Here is a 24,443-nt window from a genome sequence, read left to right as displayed (position 1 = left end):
CACACACAAGAAAAGGTCACAAATCAGAAAAACAAATATGTAGCAGCAATCATTATTTAAAGATAACTTATTATCATCCACAGCTTAGGATATCACAAAAATATTCACATCAAGTTTAGATATATAGAACCTTCATCATAATCCATAGGAAGCAGAATTTTACAATCAACCACTAATTCAAGCAGCAATTCACTATTTCAAACCTAGTGCTCAGACACACGTGTACCCCGTGATAACCATGATTGTGCACACACAACTTGCGCGACAGCGAGTTGATCAGGCTCACCACCTAGCAAGGGAATGGGCACATCCATACTTAAAACAGTGTACTACCAGTACCATCACACCTCCAAATATCAGGTAATTTTAACCAGTAACCCACTCACAGCTAAGTTCAAACAGCAACAATGCAACGAACATAAACAAATAATCAATATAACCAGGCAACAACAATTCAGAAACCACATAATAACAACAAATATTTCATCAAATAAAGACACCTTGAATCAAAACTTCTCTGATACCAATTAGTGTAACACCCTTCCTTGTGTGCACCCAAGAGAGTTGTTTGCTAAGAGGAATTAAAGTTCGTTCATCATATATTTTAAGCACTGAAAAATCATTTTGATGTTGCTAATTAAAACTTATAATTGAAACCAGTTTCCTTACAAAATCAGAGTGTACTTTCAAAATTTCTTAACTTGCTGAAAATATTAATTTTCCGACAGACGTTGTTGTCTTATAAAATTCGTATCAAATCAAGTTCAAAGATTCAAAAACATATTCCATGTAATCTAGAATAAAATAAAAGTAAGGGGCTTCGCGTGCATATAAAATAAAAGTAAATCGAAGTTTGTTTGCCCCTCGTAACATGACTCGCAAAGTGCTCGCAAAACTGTTTAAAAATCAGCACTTAATAAAACGTCAGAAATTATTTTCGCAAAACGTTTCTAGAAGTTGTTTCCAAAATACTTGCTGATCATAAAAGTCTTGAAACAGCAATAACATCATAACTCAACAGTAATCCAAACTACTCAATTTAATACAATCATCCATCAAATAAACAGCAACAGCAAAAGTCCAAACAGCAGCACATAACAGCAGATATCCATATAATCATGTCTTCATATGCTCTTCCGTCCTCCTGCCATTTTGTAAAAATAGCAGCCCCAAAGGGGTGAGAAAATCCCAGTAGTGTGGCAACAAAACCAATAATGCAACAGTATTAAACTAGGCACAAAATTACAAAATAGTCGCTTCAACATTTATAATTTCTGAACAGCTGCTAACCATTATCATAGTGCGTATATAACGCCATCATTACGCTCATTGCACCGTCGTACGCGTACAAACACAGTGGAGATTCCATAAGTGGCTCCCTCAAAGGTGAATTCCAACTGTGGCCTATACGGACGGAAGCCAAGTGTCCCATACCCTGGTACCGGAAGGGATGCCTAAATGATGCGTGCTCAATCATATGCATATATATGTATATATATATATATATATATATATATATTATATACACTTCGGTTTCCATGTTGGATGCACAATGCTGTATGCCATGAAATGCTTCGCACACACCAAAGAAACATATGGATTATGATGTACATATGCATGACTAGATCATTATCATAATAACATATCTTTCATGTACTTTCAATATAAGGCTGCCACATAACATTTACTTCTCATAGCAGAACTTCCATCAATCTCAAGTTCAAAGGTAGAATCCATTTGACATATAACAAGGCAAAACTTTTAAAGCACATGCGAGCAAAAATTCACAATTCTACACACTAGTTAATAGTCACATTAGGTAATACCGCCTAACACTTACCTTGCGTGCCTCAAAATAATAACCAAACAGCAGCGAAAAATCCACACACTCAAAACGTTCGCACCTATATACAAGCATAACAATCAGAATTTTCTTTACGCAATTCCTATAATTTACCAATAATTCTAGGCTTCTATTTCAAGTGCCTATATCGAACTAAAAATGTTTTTAGTGCTCATTTACATTCTACCTTTAGAGTAATTTAATTCCATGCTAGATCTACCAATATTTCCAAGGTTTACACCATTAGTGGGTTCGGTTTTTAAGACTTCTCCCAAGAGAATAATTTTCTGACTTCATCTCATTTAATTAAATTCATACAGCAACAATATCTAGCATTTTTCCTAGGTTCCCACATGCATATTTATACGGTTTCGCCATGCTTTCATTCTTAACAACATTCTCACTTATAATAGTGTTACCAATGATTAACAACAATTAATTCCAAGGTTCTGATCAAGGCAGAATCGGTTTGCATCAATCAAGGAATTAAAGAGTTATATTCTCATACTCAACTAACTACCTATGGTGCGCTATCATTAGTCTAAAGCCTGTTGTCCATTTTATTTTAATTCATGTCAAGGTCAAGGTATGCTAAGGTACAACTAAACAGCCCCCCAATTCATTATAAGTTCCTTTCTAAGTTTATTTTTCATGCTTTCAAGCTAGGTTCCAGAGATTCACTAAGACAGAATCTAAAAGAGATGAAAATCAATAGAAAGACTACTTCCTAACATGATTCACGACTAGAGTAGAGAAGGGAAGAGGTTCGATTTTGGCTTACCTCTTGCGACACCCAAGAATCACGAGTTGGATAGTGAGTAACTCTTAGCTTCCTAAGCTTCACGAAAAACAGCAAGTTCAACCCTTGTATTTGGTGACTTGAGCGCACAAAGGAGGTGAAGGAAGTGCTTGATTTAGAACCTACGTTCAAGAGGATATCATCATAACCCAACGTTGTAGGAAATACAAAAAAGAAGGACTAGAATCTACCTCCTTGTGTGAATTGCTTCGGCTGAGCAAGGAGAAAAGAATGAAAGCTTGATGATAATGATTCCCTAAGGTCCACGATTTGAAGCAAGAGGGATAGGAAAAATGCAAGATTTTTTCTGGATGATCACTCCTCTCTTGTGTTACGGTTTTGAGAAGGAAAATGAGATGGTACAACTGCGTTTTATTTTCTATTTAACAAACCCAATGCTTCACTCTACTTCTTTCCTATCAGCACTAAGGGTGAGTGAAAGGGAGGTGAAGGCTGATTCAAATTGTTACAATGACCAGGAAAACAGCAAGACTATGCTATTATTTATGCACACCAAGGGGAGAGAAAGAGTGAAAGGATTCTACCCAATTACATCACATGCAAGCTGACCTCTTTATTTGTTATTGGCTGCATGTATTAAAGCTGGATTATATGGCTGATTTTACAAGCAACAACTCCCCTTTTTGGTACAACCTATGCACAAGGGAGAAAGGGATAGGTGCAAAGGCTGACTTGGTTTCCTTTAGATGACTTGCTCAGAATTCCTTTTTCTTTTTGCCTAACCAAGGCACACAAATGGAGAGAAGCAAGATAGGGTTTTCCATTTGTCAATCATGCAAGCAAGAATCAGAATTTTTTTCTAAGCCCTAAGCGTACAAGTGGAAGGGAATAATGATGGCTTTTGCCATATGGTGATTGCTACCCAATGAGGGGTTGTTTTGTTGGATTACTTAGGATAATGTGAGGATAATTAAAGGATTTTGGCTGAACCTAATCACTCCTAAAGGCCTTTGGGCCTTCGGCCATATAAGAATTTGGGCTTCAAACTTGCAAATGCATTAGTGTTACTAACCTAAATCCTAGCCCATAAAATTATAAGTTCCCAAGTCTTTTAAGTCTTTTAATTATTTTTAATTCTTCTTATACGTTATTACTAAATCATTCTTATAATTCTTAACTAACATTCCTTATGTCCAAAATAAATTCTCATCTATTATTATAATTCAATAATTCTCCAACTCAATATTAATTCTATACTAATAGGTATATAATTCGAAGATCAAGCATGAATTACACCTAACTCGAATTTAACATAGTATCCATAATCCTCATAGCAATATATAAATATTTTTCTAATTACGTGGAATGTTACACTTATGGCTTAATACAATGCCATCTTGTACCATGAAATGGTACTTTTCCCAGTTTAAAACCAAGTTAGTTTCCTAACATCTTTTTAAAACCTTAGCTAAGTTAACTAAGCATGAATGAAAGCAGGAACCAAACACAGAAAAATTGTCCATAAAAACCTCTAAAAATTTTTCTACCATATCAGAAAAGATAGAAAGCATACACCTTTGAAAAGTCGCGAGTGCATTGCAGAGGACGAATGGCATCCTTCTGTAGGCAAAGACTCCAAATGGGTAGGTGAAAGCTATTTTCTCCTGATCCTCTGGTGCAACTGGGATTTGGTTGTAGCCGGAATAGCCATCCAAGAAACAATAATAAGCATGACCGGCTAATCTTTCCAGCATTTGATCAATAGATGGCAGAGGAAAATGATCCTTTATGGTGGCATCATTTAATCTTCTGTAGTCCACGAACATCCTCCAGCCAGTAATGGTGCGGGTTGGAATCAACTCATTCTGATCATTTTTCACGACAGTCAATCCTCCTTGCTTCGGAACTGTCTGTACTGGACTTACCCATGCAGTGTCAGAAATTGGGTAAATCATTCCAGCATCCATGAGCTTCATCACTTCCTTGCAGACTACTTCCTTCATTGTTGGGTTTAGTCTCCTCTGGGGCTGTCTCACTGGTTTAACATTGTCCTCCATCAGAATCTTGTGAGTACAGAAGGAAGGGTTGATTCCCTTGAAGTCAGAAATAGACCACCCGATGGCCGTCTTGTGCTCTTTGAGCACTTTCAACAGCTTCTTTTCTTCTGTTGAAGACAAATCTTTACTGATGATGACTGGAAACTGCTCTTCATCTCCCAAGAAGGCATACTTTAGAGTTTTTGGCAACTCTTTTAGTTCTACCTTTGGTGCCAATGGAACTGGATCATATTCTTTCTTTTCTAACACCTCAAAATTCTCGCCCTTCTTGTGGAGCATCTTCATGTGGATCATCAAATTCATCTTCAGTCTCTTGATCATCAAAATTCACTTCTTGGACTACTTCTTCAATCACATCAAGTCTGAAGCAGTCACTGAGGTCAGATGAGTTCGTCATAGCTTTCAACACATTGATTGTGATTTTCTCATCGTTCATTCGTAGCTCAAGCTTTCCTTGTTCAACATCGATCAAAGCGCGAGCTGTGGCCAAGAATGGCCTTCCAAGCAGAAGAGGTATTTCACTCTCTGCTTCCATATCCAACACAATGAAATCAGCAAGGAAGATGAATTTGTCAACTTTGACAAGGACATCCCCTATTATTCCACTGGGTCTCCTTGTTGAACGGTCAGCTAGTTGTAAGGAGACCATGGTTGGCTTCAGTTCAGAAATTCCCAATGCTTTGCATATCGACAGCGGGATCAAGTTGATGCTTGCTCCAAGGTCGCATAATTCCCGGCCAACATTGGTGTTGCCTATCGTAATTGGGATGTTGAAACTTCCCAGATCTTGAAACTTCGGTGGCAACTTCTTCTGAATGATGGCACTACACTCTTCAGTAAGTGCTACTATCTCACAATCCCGCAACTTATGCTTTCTTGACAATAAATCTTTCATGAACTTAGCATAGTTAGGCATGTTAGCAAGAGCTTCAGCAAATGGAATATTAATATGCAATTTTTTAAACATGTCTAAAAACCTGGCATATTGTTGCTTTTGTGCTTGCTGTTTGAGCTTCATAGGATATGGAGGTTTCTCAAAACGAGAATAATCCATCAGTTTTTTTGGAGCTTCAACAGCTTTCTCCTTTGCTTCTTTTTCTTTCTCATGCTCCAGCTCAGATGTTGACTCATCAACTTTCTTATGCTAAACTGATTTTGGCTTTTCTTGTGGAGTGATAACAATTCCACTCCTTATCATAATGGACTTGCATTCTTCCTTTGGATTTACAATTGTATCACTTGGGAACTGTACTTAAGACCTTTCAGCCAACTGCCTAGACAACTGGCCTATCTGACTCTCCAAGTTCCGGATGGAAGCATCCTGGTTCTTGTTGTGGGCTCTTGTCTCAATGATGTGATCATTGGTGGTTTTAGACAGTTGTGCCTTCTCCAATTCAGAAGGCTCTTTTTGTGGCAGAGGAGGAGGTTGAAGATAGTTGTTGGATTTATAATCCAAGTCGGTCCCTTGATTCCTCCTTTGAAAGTTGTTCCCTTGGCCGCCATTCGGATTCCTTTGGTAAGCTTGGGAGTTCTGTGGTGGCCTTGGGTCATACCAGATTCCATTGACTGTAGGGCACTCATTGGTATCATGTGGCTCTGTGCAATACTCACAATCAAAGACATCAACCTTGGATGTTGAGAGCTGCATCTTGTCGAACTTGGCATTCAAACTGGCCAGCTGTTGCGAAATCATTTTTTGCTCTGCTAGTGAGGCGTCAGTGTTCCCCAGTTGTAAAATTCCCTTCTTGGGTTGAGCTGGCTGAACTGTTTGAACTGTTGTCAACGCATTATCGTTCCTTGCCAGATAATCAATGAGTTCCAAGGTCTCCTCTGTTGTCTTCTTTCCGATGGTTCCACCGACAACATTGTTGACAACCATCCTGGTATCCGGTGTCATCCCATTGTAGAAGATTCTGACCTTTTTCTCATCTGAGAAGTCATATTGAGGACATTTTTTGATTAATTCCTGGAATCTCGTCCAAGCTGCACAGAGTGTCTCTCCTGGTTGCTGCATGAAGTTAGTGATTTTGTTCACCAACTTGTTGTATTTTTTTCGAGAAAAATGCTCCACAAAGAACTTAGTGGCTAGATCCTCCCATGTACGGATACTGTTAGGAGCTTGTCGAGTCAGCCATCTGAGGGTTTTTCCGGTCACATCAAAAGGAAACAACCGGAGTCTGATTGCATCATCAGACACTCCACGATGCTTCGTGGTGTCACAGATTCTCAGAAATCTGTCCATGAAGTCGTGAGGATCTTCGTAATCCTCTCCACTAAAAGGGTTCTTCTCCACCAAGTTAATCAGCGACGGATTGATGTCAAAATTATTGGCATCTATCTGTGGCCGGACAACACTGGAGTTCGGCCTTGTGAACATAGGAGCCAGAATGGACTCCATCAACACCGCTGGAGGTGGTGGAGGAGGAGGTAGATCTTCATTATTATTGGCAGCCATCACTGGTGTTATGGATGGCTTGGAACTTGAGGATCCTTCTTGCTTTCTCTGCTTGGCTCATTTTCCGATTCTCCTTTGCAGTTCTCTCGATTTCTGGATCAAACTGTAAAGAGTCTCGAGCTACTTTACCTCGCATAAACTAAAGCAAAAAGGTCAGTAACAAAACAAGATCCAATAAAGAAATTCACAAGTTAAAAATAAATTAGGCGTAGTCAATCCTCGGCAACGGCGCCAAAAACTTGTTGCGTAAAATCGGAAAGTGCACCGATCATACCAAGTAATAAAATAGTGAGTAAGATATCGTCCCACGAGGATTGAGGCACCATATTTAATTTAACTTTTCCTTTCTTATTAGATGAACAAGAATTGGTTTGAAAGTAATGGTGTTTGTAACAATTGTGAACTATTCAATAATTTATGAACAATTCAGAGAGAAATTTGAAGAAATTAAAATCAAAGGTTGAGAGTTGAGAAAATATTGTAAAGAAACTATTGGAGTAAAGGACTCCAACACCTTTCCGATCCCCACCTTGTAATATTGATTAATGTTTATCTTTAATTATCCAATTGACCAAATAATTCACAATCTATAATTAATGAGTTAAGCCCTAATCCCTTAGTGATCTTAACCTTATTAACCCTATTAGAATCCTAATCCCTTAGAAATCCCTTTTCAAGTTAATCTTTAAGCCCAGTGAATTTTCCACGTTTGCAGTTCATATAGCCTATCCCTAGTGCAAACATGAACAGTTATCTTACCATTTGTAAGGAATTAGAATCCCAATATTTCTATTGTAAATCCTAACCCTCGCAATCCTAATAGAGTGATCAATTCTAAAAGAATTAAAGATGAAGAACAGAGTAAAATAAATTCAATTGAAATAATTAACTATAAACTTAACCAAAAATACAAGGGGTTCACATCAAGGGTTGTGACCCTTACCACAATATAAAGAAACTAGCCAGACATATTCATGTCTGCCAAAATAAAATACTCAAAATAATTCATAAAACTAAAATTAACCGGAAAGAATGGAAGAAGAAATCTAGATTCTTCAGGCACCGAAAGCTCGCTCCGATTCCTGTTGCTCACAATTTCTCTGTGCGAAAAGTGTGTTTCTTTCTTAAGGTCTGAGTCTCTATTTTTTTTTTGGTGAAAGGTCTGAGTCTCTATTTATAGAGTCTTTTCCCTGATGGAGAATCTTGATCTAATCTTTTCCGCATCTCACTGTAATCTTGTCTCTGATTTTAAAGATATTTAATTCTAATTTGTCCGCACCTCCCACGCCACTAGCATGGTTACCACGCTGTGAGCGTGGGAGTTTTCCTTCATATTCCTGGAGCACCACGCAACTACGCTGCAAGCGTGGGTTTTTGTGAGAGTCTGGCGCTACTCGCGTGGTTCCCACGCCAGTAGCGTGGTAGCTTCTGCTCATTTTGGACTTCTGGCGCTACTAGCGTGGTTCCCACCCCAGTAGCGTGGATGCTTCTGCCTGAAAGGGCTCCCTTCATGCTATGAGCGTCATACCCACGCTGTGAGCGTGGGCCTTCAGTTTAGCTTTTCCTCTTTAGCTCCAATTTGTCTGTTTTTCCTACGAAACAACACAAAATCAGTATGCAATCTTTGATTAAGATTTTGGCTGATCAACAGTGATTATTGCTCTTTTTCTTAAGATTTAATCAACATTCTTTCTCTTTTTGGCTTAGATTTCCTTATATGCTGAGCGCATATCAGATAATTAAAAAAAATACAGTATTTACAAAATTGAATAAAGAATGATTAAGTCTTACGATATTATATGATTTTGTTGACTTTATTTTAAAAAATATTATAACTAAATAATATTTATATGGAATAAAATTTACTCTCTTATCTTATTTTTTTCTAAATTCTGTAAGATCTATTGGATATATGCAGAAGCGATTTATGACCTAATACATTGGTATATTTACCGAATCATCCCCGTCTCACATTTACCTTTTGACGCGCAGATTTTCGTAGAATCACTTTGTGTGTGATTCCCTTTAAGGAACTGATCTCCTCTGCGTCACAACACAAATTCATATACCGTTCTCTTCTGCATCATAATACGAACAGATTTCTCTAGCACGAACTGATCTCTCTGCTCTATGGTAAACCTTCCAAGCTATCTCTCAAGGGAGAAGAAGAAGTATGTGAGCACCTTTTCAGATCTTAGTTTACCTCTTCGGTTCAATAATGACGTAGGAGGCTGATGACTTAAGTGGTAGTATTTATAAGGATTCCAAGCCCTAAGCTCATTCGGCTCTAAGTTTCTTGAGTTTTTCTTATACTCTTAGCCCATTTGGACTTTAGTAAAAGAGTACAAACTCAATAATTTTCCACTTATTCTTTTAGGTACAAACTTGAGTCTAAAACCCAAGACCACGTAACCCATAACTCATAGCTACACGTTAGCACTACACTTAATATAAAACTTGGTTCTATATTCCAAGCTCTTAAGCACTTGAATAATGTTTGAGATAACATAACTCCTTTCAATTTTGCTTCTTTCTCAGCATCAACTTCTACCCTTGTCCTTGCCAACTCTTCATTCAAAACCTTCTCTGCGCAAGAATATACATGATTTGTAGATTTAATAATTCTATCAAAGTGAATTTGAGTTGGTGACAAAATAAAGAGTTTTAGGATAATTAGTTACACAAACCAGAAACATTTGTTGTTGCCACAGCGAATTCAGAATAACAAAAGGTGACAACAAGCAACAAGGGAACCCAGAAGCACACAAGGGGGCAAAATTTAATTTTTTGTCTTGCATAATATCAGTATTTTTTTATCTATTGACCTCGTAGGAACTCATTTAGGTAATTTCTTACCAAAATATTAACATTTAACAACATTTGAAAGACTAAAAAATGTACTATTGATCGGGTCCAACAGACATAAAAAGCAATTTAAAGCAATAATTAAAAAAAAAGTGTGCCTTAAATAAGACAATGCTTTTAACTACATTTTTTTAAAAAAATAAAATAAAAGACTGCAACCAAGTTACCCTAAAAGTGAATCTTTTAAGTTAGAGCAAACACATATTTTCTATATGAAACCACTACACAAAGAGAAACACAACCATGCAAATGAAAAGAGAGCAAAAGAGCGGCAAAAAGGCCAAAACTTTCATTAAACAAAACATAGCATATGAAAATAAAAAAGAAAATACATAAAAGATTAGCCATAACACACACATTAGGTGAAGTGGAGATAGATTTCAACTTGGATCTCAAACCAAAACTTCCAAAAGAAGCATATTTAACAGTAACAATAATATTATGCTTGGCCTTCAACTGCATTAAATTTTTTTCCAATTTTTTTGGGGGGGGAGGGGGGCGGCCGCCCACCCTAGCCTCCCCCTGTCTCCGCCCTTGATTCTAATTGAGAAAACAATTAGGCCACCCGACGGTTATAATTTTTTTTTTTTATGATTAGGAAACACAAATTAAAGAGCTAGCTTGGGATAATTGATGTCAGCTTGGGATAACCGTGTCGAGTGACTTGAGTCTCACAATTTTTATGGTTATGAAATATGACAAAAAAAACGTGGGCATAAGTCTCACAAACCCTAAATATGAGTTGTTGCCACCGTAAATTTAGTATAAAAAAGCTGACAACAAGCAACAAGGGAAAACAGAAGCACACAAGTGTGCACCGCAGAGTGGAATCCTTTCACATTGATAAAAAAACCTAGGCCACACCAAGGTATGGCAATCAAAGTTCAATGTGAAAATATTTTCTGAAAGCTTGACTTGCGTTATTAAGTCTTAAATAGCTGGCTTGGGATAAATGATAGAGAAATCTTCATTGAAAGTGATAGAGAGGAAGCTCCGTGGAAGTCACATTCGTAAAATTATTGGAATTGTTTACCGTCATCATATTTAGTTTGAAAAGGCCCTCACTATGGTTGCCAGCGTTTGAAATTTGTTCCATTTAGTTTTTCAGGCTTGTCAGCATGCATTGGAACAAAGGCAGTAACATTGGCATTATTTGTACTTACAGTAGCCATTTCTGTTACACAAACAGAATCCAAAATTAATCACACAGATTAATCACACAGTAAGTAAAACATAAACATTATATAAAACGAAAAATAGAATATACTGATCACAGGTTCAAAACACCAAATTGTCTTAAGATTGTTATTGAAGACAATGGGTGATGTTATATCACTAAGAGGTTTGAACCCATGTATAGAACCAGAAGAGATTAAAGATCAGAATCATCACTGTGCAATTATGAAATTTAAAAACAGACTTACTACTTACTAGATGTGTGTGATGAAACAGACAGAATCAGAGGAATAAAAATGCAGAGTCAGAGGAATAAAATTCGAGCCCACAGAATGTGTCTCCTTAAGACAATTTGCCCCCTCACTGATGCCAAAGGTTGATGGACAATTGTCTCCCAGGATATAACGGATTTTGTCTGAAGAGTGGCGGCACTACCAGTCAACAGCCAAAACAAGCACAACAGAATGCCAGAGGAAATTACACCGGAGTATGAAAAGGTACATGCAAACCGAAAGGAGAAAAATTTCGGCAGAGTTTCAGTGCAGGAAAATTCGGTACCATTTTCTGAAAGTGTCAGTGTCTATTTATAGATACTGACCAGTCACGATGAACAGTCGCCGGCGGCGAACCGCCATGTCTGACAGTGGCGAACTGGTGCGACCGGTGACCATTCCGACGAACAGGCACAACCGGTGATCGGTTCAGCGAGCAGACACAACCAGTGACCGGTTCGGTTCAAATTTGCTCAAAATACTGGCGGGTAGAAACGTTTGAGTTTGAAATTTTTGGAGGGAAGCAACAGATACATTTTTGGACAAAATATTAAAAAATTATTTAATAAAAAATTATTTTTACTACACCGAACCGATCTGAGCTGAGCCGAGCGTGTGGTGGACCAAACCCACCTAACTCCTCCCCCTCCATAAAATATATAGTGACCCAAGGGCCAATCTAGGAGAGTGAGGTTGGAGCTTATATACTCTCTCACTTCCTACTATTTGTCCAATGTGGGACTTGTTGAAACCTACATACCTCTTCATCTTCCCTTTTCTCTTTTCTTTGTTAACCCACTCTTATTCATAACCAATGGATCATTGTTCATTAATTCCAACAAAAATCACAATTTTTTTACTCAGAAATAAGTATTAAATACCTAGCTTGGGATAAAGAAAATTGATTTTTCTTAAAAATAAAAATAAAAATAAAAGGAGATAGAAGAGAATTGTGTTCTACGTTTTTAGGGTTTTTATAATAATAAATAAGTTAAACCATATTAATTTACAGTATACTTTGAGTTTTAAAATTTGTTAAAGGATTTGGTAGACAATGATTTGGTACTTTAATTAAACAGATATTTTACACAGAAACATAAAAAAAACAAAAAATTAAATAAATATAAAATTAAGAGAAAAACATAAGAGAGACAAAAACAAAAGAGAAAAAAAAAATAATGAGAGAGAAAAAATAGAATAAAGAAAGAAAATAAAGATGCAAGAACCATTGAAACCTGTGAGGCTGTGACAGAACTGTCTTGGTACGTAGTCCAAAAGAGGAGGACAAAATGCTTGTACTTAAAAGTATTCTTGTATGTAAGGTTTTAGAGAGAGAGAGAGAAAAATGTGTATCATTTTAAAGGATATAAAGTTATGTCATTTTAAGTAATATAAAGAAATAGATTATAGTTTTAAAGATGTAGATCCTACCTTTTTATGAGAATGAAATGACACAATGCATGTTATCTCAAAAAAAAAACTTTTTGAATTATGGATACAAGAATCCAAACTTAATACGTAATTTTCGCATTCAAAGAATATTCTTGAATAATTTATGTTTTCAGTTATTAACTCCTTTTAATGTTTTGGATCTATTTACTTATTTTTTATGGATATTTAAACGTTCATTTTCAAAATTTCAATGCAAAAAAAAAATGATGAAAGGACTACTTTGTTTCGCAATAACAAATATATTGGATTGGAATTAAAAAAAAAAATCAAAATCGAATAAATGATTATATAATCAAACTGAAGGGATTGAATCAAATAATCTTTGTTTAAAAAATAATCCAACGCAGACCACCAATACCCATATACTATGAGTTCACATAATGAACAAATCGTGTTAGTGTTGAGTTTTGAGATGAATAGTTATTCGTATTGTTACTAGAGTGAGAGTATTCATGTTTGTGTGAATAATTTCGACACGACGCGAACACTGCCCATTAACCCAAATTGTTACCCCAACTCTCATTGCAAGGTCTCATGAGAACTTATTCAAATATTTTTATCCTTGGAAGATTAAAAGAAAATAAAATACAGATACAACAAAATAGTATTTTTAACACATTTTAATCATGTATAGTTTCTAATAAAGTGCGACTTTTCTTGCTTACCAAAAAATAAAAAGTGCGACTTTTCTTAATTTATTAGAATTCAGTACACTTTCATTGGTTATTTTAAAAGATTGAAATGTTAGAAAAATGAAAAGGAAAAAAAATATAAAGTAAACAAATAAAATAGTTATCGAATAAAATATAAAAATATAAAAAATTGTGATGTTATAATAATAAAGCGAAAATTTTATATTATATATAGATAAATTGATATACGGATAGGTAGAGGAAATAATGTGTATACGAACAGTCCAATATAATAATCAAACATCAAATATAGTAATTAATTAATGTAGAAGTACATATTGTCTCACACAAAAAAGAAAATATAGACGGTTCTCATGAAAACTTACTCAAATAGGAAACTTAACCAAAGTACACAACAAAAACCAACATAACCAACCTATCAAAAAAAAAAAAAAAACCAACATAACCAAAACTCATTAAAGATCTAGAAAGAGAAAGGATGACTTATTAAAGCATGAGAAACTTTAGGAACTGGAGGAAGAGTCTTGTCGAGATGATGGGCCGGGCCGGTTTTTGGGCCAGAGCTCGTTAGAAGTTATGCAATCCCTAGGCCCATAAAAGACACTCCGTGGAGGGGAGATGATAAAAAATGGTTTAATACGCTCCTTACGAATTATTGGAATCGGATCCTTCAAAAAACGGTTCTTGAATGTTGTTGGTTTGGGATGGAAAACTGCTTCCAATTTTTCTTCTACAAACTTATCAACTTCTAGCATTGTCTTTGCAAACTCTTCATTGAAAACCTTCCCATATGTGTTCACTTCATCCCCTGTACAAGAAATGCAACGCAATGCAAAAGAATACATATATAATTTCTACATTTAAAGCTTCAATCATAGTAAATTGGGAAACGTTAAAAAAACAAAGAGATTAAGGATGAGTCACGCAAACCTGAAACATCAGTTTTTGTCACAGCAAATATAGCATAATAAAATATAACAAGAAGCAACAAGGGTACCCCGAAGCGCACAAGTGCGCGCTGCAGATTAGAAGCCTTTCTCATTGAGGAAACAACTTTGTCACACCAAAGTATGCCAATCACAACTGAAAGGGAAAATATATGAAAACTTGAGTTGCGTTGTTCCAATAAGTCTTAAATAGATAGAGTGGTATATATGAGTTAGGAAGTTGTTATCGTGATTATCAACAAATCTTATCTTCTATTTGAAATAAGGAATTTGCAAAGGGTGTAGCTGCATCTTATCCTTTGTTACGCAGATATTATGGATCTTCTGTTCAAAACAAATGATTTGTATCGAGTTAGTTGAAATTATAATCCAACCCAATTTCATCTTTTTTTCTCTTCCCTATTTGTTACTTGATATTATAATTTAATAATATTACAAAAACAAATAGATAAATAAATATGAAAAGAAAAGAAAATATTATAGTTATCACCATTTCTAGTGTTATCTGTTTGTTTATCGTTGTATTAATTTGAAATCAATGATTAAAAATAATAATAATAATATTGATTATCGTTAATTTCAAATTGATCTAACAATAATCAAACAGCTTACAATAATGATAAGGCTAAAATTTGAGTAGGGATAATTTGGAAAAAAAAATAATATACTTATCCCAAATAAATAAGTTTTTTTTTTTTTTGGTAAATAAATAAATAAGTTTTAAATTGCTTACCCAAAAAAAAAATTAAGTTTTAAATTTATTTGACTCAGTTTCTCGTCTTCTTTACTCGCTCATTCTCTTTTCTCTTTGCCCAGATGACTTAGCTCCTTGGGTTCTTTGGTTAAATGGACCCTTTGATTCCTTCTTCTTTTTTCATAAGCTCTCTGATTCCTTCTTTACTCGGTTATTATTGACGTGAATTAAAAAAGAAATAATTATCTCATGTTGCATGAGATAATTATCTCATGTAACAAAGACAAAATAGTGGAATCTATTTTTATTTTTATTTTTTTTGAAAAAGTAATGGATCTCACTATTTTATCTCTGTTGCACAATAAAATGTAGGTTTGCCTAATAACGATATATGGACATTACATTACATTGAAATGACGTGAATTACATTACATTACATTTTAAGCAATAAATTATATCAAAGGAAAATTCAAAGACAACAAGAAATTATATAATAATGTTACAATAAAATGTAGGTTTGCGCATGGAATACACCTTATATGTCACAACAAATTATATCAAAGGAAATTCAAAGATATTGTTATGGGGTATATAAATGGAAGCATACATATTTGCTTAGCCAGAGACAAATAGAATAAAGAATTATATCATTATGGGAAATAGTATAATGATGTTAACTTGCATATTAGAATATCCCAATCTAGTGTTCCGTGTTTGAAGAGATACATTGTTAAAAGAAGTAAAGGGAAAATGTAACAAATTAATAGTGTGGTGTAAGTGGGCTTCAAGGACATATAGACCTTCCAGTTTATTACCCTTGCCAATGGCCTTCTTGGTGCGCACCTCTCAGAGGCGGACCAACGCTTGTGCTTGTGTCTGCACGTGCAGACACAAAAATTTGAATTTTTTTTTTTATAAAGGGATGGGTGATTTAGATCAAGTAAAATAAAAAATAAAAAATTTAGGAAGATTGATAAAGAAAAAAAGTAAACATAGGCCCAACTATGGTAATTAAAATTGGGATCTTACCTAAAATTGAAAGGAGGATAAAAAATAGTAAAACGTAAAATCCTAACGTAAAAAAATCGTATTAAAAAATCCACGAATACGATCCACCGATACTCCTGCTGCGTGAAGGTACGGGATGCCGGTTATGCTTGTAATTTTGTTGGGGGCTTTTGGGCCCCTTTTTGATTTATCCTGAATATTGTCGGTTTTATTCCGGTTTTAATTTCATTCGTCAAGAATTGCTTTTTCCTTCGCATATGTGGTTTATGATTTGGCGTTTCGCATTTGTTACTTGTTACTCACCATAGATGCATTTATCTAGGTACTTGAATTTGCATAACCCAGTATGTCGTTGTAGAGCCGCTTTTGCTTTTTTCAAAATGCGAGCTCATATTTGCATCATCTAAGTGTATAACTTAGTCTTTTTGGCGTACACGTTAACCCTTGTCCGAGTTTCCCCTCGGTGTACTACACGAGTCTCATAACCCGGTTAGCTTTCCTTTCAAAACCCGGTTAGCTTTCCTTTCAAAACCTGGTTTTTCCAAGTTTTGTAAGAAATCCTCCTAGCCAAGTTGAACTCCAAGTTTACAGGATTCAATTCCGACTTTAATGCATGTATCAAACCCGCGCATTGTACGAGTTTTATACTTGTTTTAATTGGGTATCTTTCGTCGCTTGTTTTCTAAACCCGTGCATCATACGAGTTCTTTATTTATGACCTGGCCGAGGTCAAAGCATTGTACGGATTCCGCTTTATGTCATTTTCGATGACGCATGTTTGATTAACTTACTCGTTTTGGTAAGCCTGTATAAATAATGGATCTCGTCTTTGTGGACTTAACCATTTAATTGAATTTGAACTTCATAATTCAATTTTATCTAAGGTAAAAATAATAATGCCATCTGCCCCTTTTGGTATCGTGACCAAAATGGGAACATTTTGACTTGATCAGAGTCATTACGACAAATTGTATTTGTACCTCGGATTTTGTATTGATACATCAAAAATAGACAAGGATAGATCTTTAAAAAAGTAAAATTCCTCATTTATTGATATCAAATTGCAAACTACATGAATTTACCGGCATATTCGGCTTTAATTAAATCCCTAATATAGGAAAATATAATTGAATAGTACTGCAAATGGGTGAAGGTGGATCCCGGATTTAGCTGTAGTATATTTTCAGCTTATCCGCATTCCAGGTTCTCTTGATTCCTTTGCCTTCTATTGTTTCTAGAACGTAAGCTCCTTTTCCGAGCTTCTCTTTAACCCGATACGGGTCTTCCCAGTTTGCAGCGAGCTTTCCATCTCTGGCATTTTTATTGCCAATATCTGCTGAGTACCAAGTCATTTTTCTCGAAGATTCTTGGTCTCACTTTCTTATTGTACTTTGTCGCTGTTTGTTGTTTAGTCATCATATTCCGGCAGTGAGCTGTAACCCTAGCTTCGTCCACAAGATCTAACTCTTCAGTAAGCATTTTACTGTTTTTTTGTTCGCCTTGTTCAAGACTATTCAGTCTTCTCCAAGAGGGTTCTCCAGCCTCCACTGGAATTATGGTTTCACATCCATACGTTAGTCTGTAAGGGGTTTCCCCTGTTGCAGTTTGGGTACTTGTTCTGTAACCTCAAAGGACAAAGTATAGCTGTTGAACCCAGCTTTCTTCAGCATCAAACATTCGCTTTTTGAGACCGTTCACAATCACTTTGTTGGATGCTTCGGCTTGCCCATTCGATTGTGGGTGTTCTACAGATGTGAAGCGATGTGTGACTTGCAGGTCTTTCATTAGCTGCTGGAATCTCTTATCAGCAAATTGTGTTCCATTATCAGTTACCACCTCAACTGGGATTCCGAATCTGGAAACAATGTTCCGTTCAAAGAACCTTTGCACTCTAGCCGAAGTGATTGTGGTGACTAGTTCTGCTTCTATCCACTTTTTGAAATAATCCACAGCCACAATCAGCCACTTAAGTTGCCCCTCAGCAGCTTTGAAGGGTCCTAGTAAATCCATTCCCCTTTTGGAGAAGGGCCATGGAGCCGAGATGCATTTCAGCTCTTCAGGTGGTGAAAGGATTAACTTGGCATGCTTCTGGAAGCTGTCACATTTCTTGACGTGTTCTTTAGAGTCTGCCCCCATTGTCGGCCAGTAATAACCAGCTCTAAGGGCCTTTCTAGCCAAGGCTTTGCCTCCCATGTGATGGCCGTTGATTCCTTCACGGATCTCGACGAGGGCATATTCTGCTCCTTCCGAGCTTAAAAATTTTAACATGGGGTTGTGCAAACCCTTTCTGAATAGCTGGTCATCCACAATTGTGTATTGTGTCGCATCTCGGACCAGCTTTCTAGCTTCTAGATGATCTTCTGGCAGTGATCCTTTCTCCAGTAATCCACTATGGGTTTCCTCCAGTCATGTGCTGAGGTTATCACCATCACGCAACTCGGCATTGTTACGCTTTGTTGAACCACAGTTCTGTGGTTACCCGGACTTTTGGTGCTTGCTAACTTTGACAAGATATCAGCTCGGTTATTCTCCCCTCGAGGAATGTGTGTAACCCGCACCTCAGCAAAGTCGGCGATCAATTCCTACACTCTACTCAGGTATTTCATCAGCAAAGGACCTTTAGCCTGGTACTTTCCTTCTATCTGCGAAGTTACCAGCTGTGAGTCACTGAAGATTTGAACCTTTCTAGCTCTATGTTCTTTATCCTGCATCAACCCGGCTATTAGAGCTTCATATTCGGCTTGATTATTTGAAGTTGGGAATCCCAAGTTCAAGGAATGTTCAATTATTATTCCTTATGGGCTTTCTAGTATGATTCTAGCTCCACTTCCTTTATTGTTGGAGGATCCATCCACGTAGACCTTCCATGCATCCCCGGATTCCTCTTGTTCCGGGTTTACTGGCGTCAGTTCCATTATGAAGTCGGCCAGAGCTTGTGACTTGATGGCTTTCCGGCTTTCATATGCTATGTCGTATTCACTAAGCTCAATTGCCCAGTTAGTCATTCTTCCTGCCAGGTCTGACTTATGCAACACATGCCGTATAGGCTGATTGGTCCTGACAATTATTTGATGCCCCTGAAAATATGGCGGTAACCTCCTGGCCGTGACCAGCAAAGCAAAAGCCACATTTTCTAACTTTTGATATCTGACCTATGCACCTTATAAAGCTCTACTGACAAAGTAAATCGGCTCTTGGCCTTCATTAGTTTCTTTGATCAGAACAGCACTTATTGCCTCCTCCCCCACAGCCAGATACATTATTAGAATGTCTCCTGGGTCTAGCTTTGAGAGCACTGGTGGAGTTGCTAAGCATTTCTTGACGTTGTCGAACGCGGCTTGGCACACCGGATTTCATCCTTCAATTGCTTCCTTTTTTAATACTTTAAAGAATGGGAGGGCATTTTCAGCAGACTTCGGCAGGAACCGGGTTAGGGCAGCTAATCGACCGGTTAACTGCTGAACCTCCTTTTTGTTTTGGGGTACTTTCATATCAAGTACTGCCTTGCATTTTTCAGGGTTCGCTTCAATTCCTCTATAGGTTAGCATGAAACCCAAAAATTTCCTAGCTGGTACTCCAAATGCACATTTTATCGGGTTGAGGTGGATATGGTACTTCTTGAGCTTTTGAAATGTCTGTTCGAGATCCTAGACGTGATTCGTCACATCAAATGACTTCACGATCATATCATCAATGTATACTTCTACATTCTTGCTCAGCTGATCTTCAAAGACTTTATTCATCATCCTCTGATAGGTCGCCCCTGAATTTTTAAATCCAAATGGCATCACATTGTAGCAATAATTGCCCTTTTCAGCAATAAAGACAGTTTTTTCCTGATCCCCTAGGTACATTGGGATCTGGTTGTATCCCGAATAGACATCCATGAAGGACAACAAACGAAATCCAGCCGAGTTATCTACCAGTTGATCTATGTTAGGCATAGGATAAGAATCCTTTGGACAAACCTTGTTTAAGTCTGTGTAGTCAGTACAGACCCTCCATTTTCCATTTGGTTTTTTCACCATCACCACATTTGCAAGCCATGTTGTGTACTGTATCTCCAGAATGAACCCGGCATCCAAAATCTTTTTGACGTGTTCTTGTAGAACTTGCTTCCTTTCTGGTCCCAGCTTTCTTTTCTTCTGGGAAATTGGCGTGGATCCCGGATAAACTGCCAGCTTATGGCAGCAGAAGGCGGGATCGATGCCTGGGATCTCGGACGACTTCCAAGCAAACACATCTGTGTTGCTTTTGAGGAAATCGGCCAATACTTATTTAATTTGTGGATCTATGGTCTTACCAATTCGGGTAAATTGACCGGGGTCTTTCCCTATGAAAGAAACTGACCTTGAAGGTCGAGGCATGTGAGAGGGAAAAACAAAATTTTTCGAGCGGAATAACACATACCATATCAAGAAACATGCTTTAAGGCATGGATGTTACCTTGTTTGCTTTCAAAAAACTTGAGGATGATCAAGATGAGGCTTGAAGATGCAAGCCCTCTAATGTTGATCCACACCACTCTTTGTTAAGACGGAAGAACTCTTCTTCAAGGCCACCAACGAAAACACCAATGGAGGTAAGCTATGTGCCCAATATGTGAAGGAGGAGGCTAGGTCAAGGTGTTTAGAAGAGTGAATATTAAGCAAGAATAGACACAAAAGTGGCGCATGGATTTACTTTAAAAAGGCTAGGTTATTTCAAAACTCTCTTATGAAAACCTGACAAAAGGAACCCACAAGGAGATGAGAGAATGACTTAATTAAAATCAGATTTTCTTCACTCAAATAAGGCCCTATATAGCGCACACTAGGGGGGATGAGTGGAGTTGTTGCAAAATTCAAATCTTGTCAACAACCTCCTCTCACATCCTCATGATATCAAGTGAATATCTCAACAAGAATCTGACTCAACAACCATCATATGGCCAGCCATATGGTGCGCCCCACTTGGCCTCATAACAGTCCAGATACGTTGAGCAGTCGCATTCAAACTTGAACCAACCGTCTCACTTATTCTCTCAACAAACCAAATCTGACTGGAGCTCATTTGGTTGATCCTATGACCATCATCAGATACCAAAATCAGCACCCCATATCCTCACTAGAAGATTCTCAAAGATCTCATCTTGATATTTGGGATTTGTTCCAACAAGATCTTATCTTATCCTTTTGTTATGAAACAACTTTTCATACCAATTCAAATTCGAATTCAAACATTTAAATTCAAACGTTCAAATATTTAAATTTTAAATTCAAATTCAAATTCCAAATTCAAATTCAAATTTCAAATTCAAAATTCAAATTCAAGTTTCAAAATTCAAATTTCAAAATTCAAATTCAAATTTCAAAATTCAAATTCAAAATTCGAATTTCAAAATTCAAATTCAAAATTCAAATTTCAAAATTCAAATTTTCAATTTCAAATTCAAAATTCAAAATTTAAACATTTGATAATTAATTTAACTAATTAAATTAATTAGTAATGTCTTGGACCATCCAAGCCCATTAACTAACCATGCGCCCTTTTTCCCTTTTGGTGGGCTTCCAAACTTCTTCTTGGGCTAACAACCATTATTAGGCCCAATACCTTTAATGCTATATTGTCATGACAATAAGGTGTTAGTGTCTGACCCATTAGGCCCAACATAGCCACTGACATAAATGGGCTTGGGCCCAATAAGCCCACAACTCATCTAATGACAACACAGAGCACTAGCAATGCTTTGTTGCCCCAGAGCTAGTTAGGTTAATAACATAATCATCCTATTACACATATTTGGTTGCCGTATGTATTTCCTTTCGTCTCGGTTACCTTCCCATAAAACCTAGGGTAAGGAAACGTATCAACCCTTGCGGTTTAGGGTAAGCTTTATTCGAAATAGGGAATCTTCAATTTACTGACTCTAAAGGCAAATCATCTCATGATCTCTTTTACTATGCATACATTCCCGAGTCCCTGTAAATGTCATCCCGATTTCTCCGGTTTACAGATAACCTAATCTCTCACAGAGATTTGACAAATTCCTTCAGCTTATCACCTAGCCCTGTGCTCTTTCAAGACAAGCCCAACAGTATACCTATGAGCCTCCATGTTTCAGGCAGACGAGGTATACAGTCAAAGCATGCCTTCTAGAACACAGTCTAGGTAATAACTTCTAGTCTAAAGGAAAACATACCCAAATATAAAGAGACTACTCTAATGATACTCTCTGTGAGATTTCCTCATAGAGTCTCTTTAGTGGGTCTGTTCAGTGTGAGCTATACCCTTATAGATCCACCCACGACTTTAGCTAAGACATCTCCATATCTGTAGCTCATGAGGTCTTTACCTTGCATCCGAATACAAGTAGATAAGTCGTGCTAGTCTTACCCGAGATCACTGATCCCCATTCTCAGTGTCTCTAGACTAGGAACATAAAATTAGGAATAAATATCCAGTATCCTTGAATCCTCATGATCGTGATCTCATCACAGATACTCAAGAGATACCTATTTTATTCCAAGGGGTTTATCCAGTTACTCATATAAAATATTAACAGTAATATTAAGACAAAATATGAAACAGGATAAATAGTGCTTTTATTTATTTGCGACAATACAAAGGTCCACATATGTCCTAATCTAATTAAAAGATTGTCTCTAGGACATCCATATACTAACAAGCTCCCACTTGGCCTAGAGCCAATCAGACCTAAGTCGTATACCCAAAGCCTCACAATGACTATCATGTTTTCTCTGAGAAACAGCCTTTGTCAGAGAATCGGCTAGGTTATCATCTGTGGGAATATAATCCATCTTTACATCCATCCTATCAATGATTTCTCTAATCAGGTGATATCTGCGGAGCACGTGCTTAGATCTTTCATGAGACCTAGGTTCCTTTGACTGCGCAATGGCTCCAATGTTGTCGCAAAGCAACTGTATGGGCTCATCCACGCTTGGAACCACCCTAAGTTCATATATGAACTTCTTGATCCACACGGCCTCCTTAGCTGCTTCTGAAGCAGCTATATATTCAGCTTTTGTCGTTGAATCTGCTGTTGTCTCCTGCTTGGAACTCTTCCAAGATACTGCCCCACCATTTAAGGTGAATACGATCCCTGACTGTGACTTGCAGGCATCTTCGTCACTCTGAAAGCTGGCATCAGTGAACCCTTTCACTGTTAGCTCATCAACCCCACCATAGACCAGAAACACATCCTTAGTTCTTCTTAAGTATTTAAGGATGGTCTTGACTGCTGTCCAGTGACCCTCTCCAGGGACCGACTGGTATCTGCTCGTAATGCTCAAAGCATATGAGACATCTGGTCTCGTACATATCATGGCATACATGATGGATCCAATAGCCGAAGCGTATGGAATTCCACTTATGCGATCCTTCTCAGGCTGTGACTTAGGACACATAGCCTTTGAAAGATGTACCCCATGACTGACGGGAAGAAACCCCATTTTCGACCTTTCTATGCTAAACCTCTTTAGCATCTTGTCAACATACGTGGATTGAGATAAACCCACCAGCCTCTTGGATCTATCTCTATAGATCTTTATACCAAGTATAAAGGCCGCTTCTCCCAAATCCTTCATGGTGAAGCTTTTTGAAAGCCACTCTTTCGTTATTTGTAATGTGGGAATGTCATTTCCTATTAACAATATGTCATCTATATAAAGTACTAGGAAGACGACATTACTCCCACTAACCTTCTTGTAAACACAAGGTTCATTCTCGTTCTTGATAAAACCGTTACTCTTAACGACTTCATCAAAACGAATATTCCAACTCCTTGATGCTTGCTTTAGCCCATATATCGACCTTTGTAGTTTGCATACCATATGCTCCTGATCTTTGATTTCAAAGCCTTCAGGTTGTGTCATGTACACTTCCTCCTACAAGAACCCATTCAAGAAAGCGGTCTTGACATCCATTTGCCAAATTTCATAGTCGTGATATGCCGCTATCGCAAGCATGATCCTAATAGATTTGATCATGGCAACCGGTGAGAAAGTCTCATCATAGTCAACTCCTTGTCTTTGACGATATCCTTTCGCAACCAACCTAGCTTTGTAGGTCTGAATGTTGTCATCTGCATCAGTCTTTCTTTTAAAGACCCATTTGTTACCGATAGGAACTATTCCTTGCGGTTTAGGAACCAAGGTACATACCTTGTTTTGATACATCGAATCCATTTCAGATTATATGGCTTCAAGCCATTTAGAAGAGTCAATATCCTTGACTGCCTCTTCGTAGTTACTTGGTTC

At 37.2% G+C, this 24,443-nt stretch overlaps 3 protein-coding genes and 1 non-coding gene across 4 annotated transcripts; 1 reads left to right on the top strand and 3 right to left on the bottom strand.

The window, feature by feature from the left end:
- Nucleotides 1–4,178: 4,178 nt before the first annotated feature.
- Nucleotides 4,179–5,714, bottom strand: LOC133310038 (uncharacterized; the record flags this gene model as incomplete). The annotated part of the gene is made up of 3 exons (XM_061510918.1): nt 5,638–5,714; nt 4,992–5,535; nt 4,179–4,939 (listed from the first exon to the last, which is right to left on the bottom strand). Coding segments are annotated over exons 1-3 (1,382 nt in total), but the record flags the coding sequence as incomplete, so codon positions are not given.
- A 198-nt stretch (nt 5,715–5,912) lies between these two features.
- Nucleotides 5,913–7,115, bottom strand: LOC133310036 (uncharacterized). The gene has a single exon (XM_061510917.1). It carries the CDS (start codon nt 7,113–7,115, stop codon nt 5,913–5,915), a length of 1,203 nt encoding a protein of 400 aa, XP_061366901.1.
- Nucleotides 6,595–6,701, top strand: LOC133310039 (small nucleolar RNA R71). Its single transcript, XR_009751392.1, has one exon. It is a non-coding gene; the product is annotated as a small nucleolar RNA R71 (small nucleolar RNA).
- Nucleotides 7,116–13,865: 6,750 nt separating the features above from the next.
- Nucleotides 13,866–14,622, bottom strand: LOC133310035 (uncharacterized). Its single transcript, XM_061510916.1, has 2 exons — nt 14,464–14,622; nt 13,866–14,341 (listed from the first exon to the last, which is right to left on the bottom strand). Exons 1-2 carry the CDS (start codon nt 14,573–14,575, stop codon nt 14,037–14,039), a joined length of 417 nt encoding a protein of 138 aa, XP_061366900.1. The 5' UTR covers nt 14,576–14,622; the 3' UTR covers nt 13,866–14,036.
- Nucleotides 14,623–24,443: the final 9,821 nt, after the last annotated feature.

This window comes from Gastrolobium bilobum, unplaced genomic scaffold (genome assembly GCF_033153095.1).
Source record: "Gastrolobium bilobum isolate Gb01-03AN ecotype WA unplaced genomic scaffold, APGP_CSIRO_Gbil_v1 utg37324, whole genome shotgun sequence".
Classification (NCBI taxonomy): Eukaryota; Viridiplantae; Streptophyta; class Magnoliopsida; order Fabales; family Fabaceae; genus Gastrolobium; species Gastrolobium bilobum.
The sequence above is the reverse complement of the archived record's forward strand: the minus strand, read 5'-3'. Positions and strand labels throughout refer to the sequence as shown.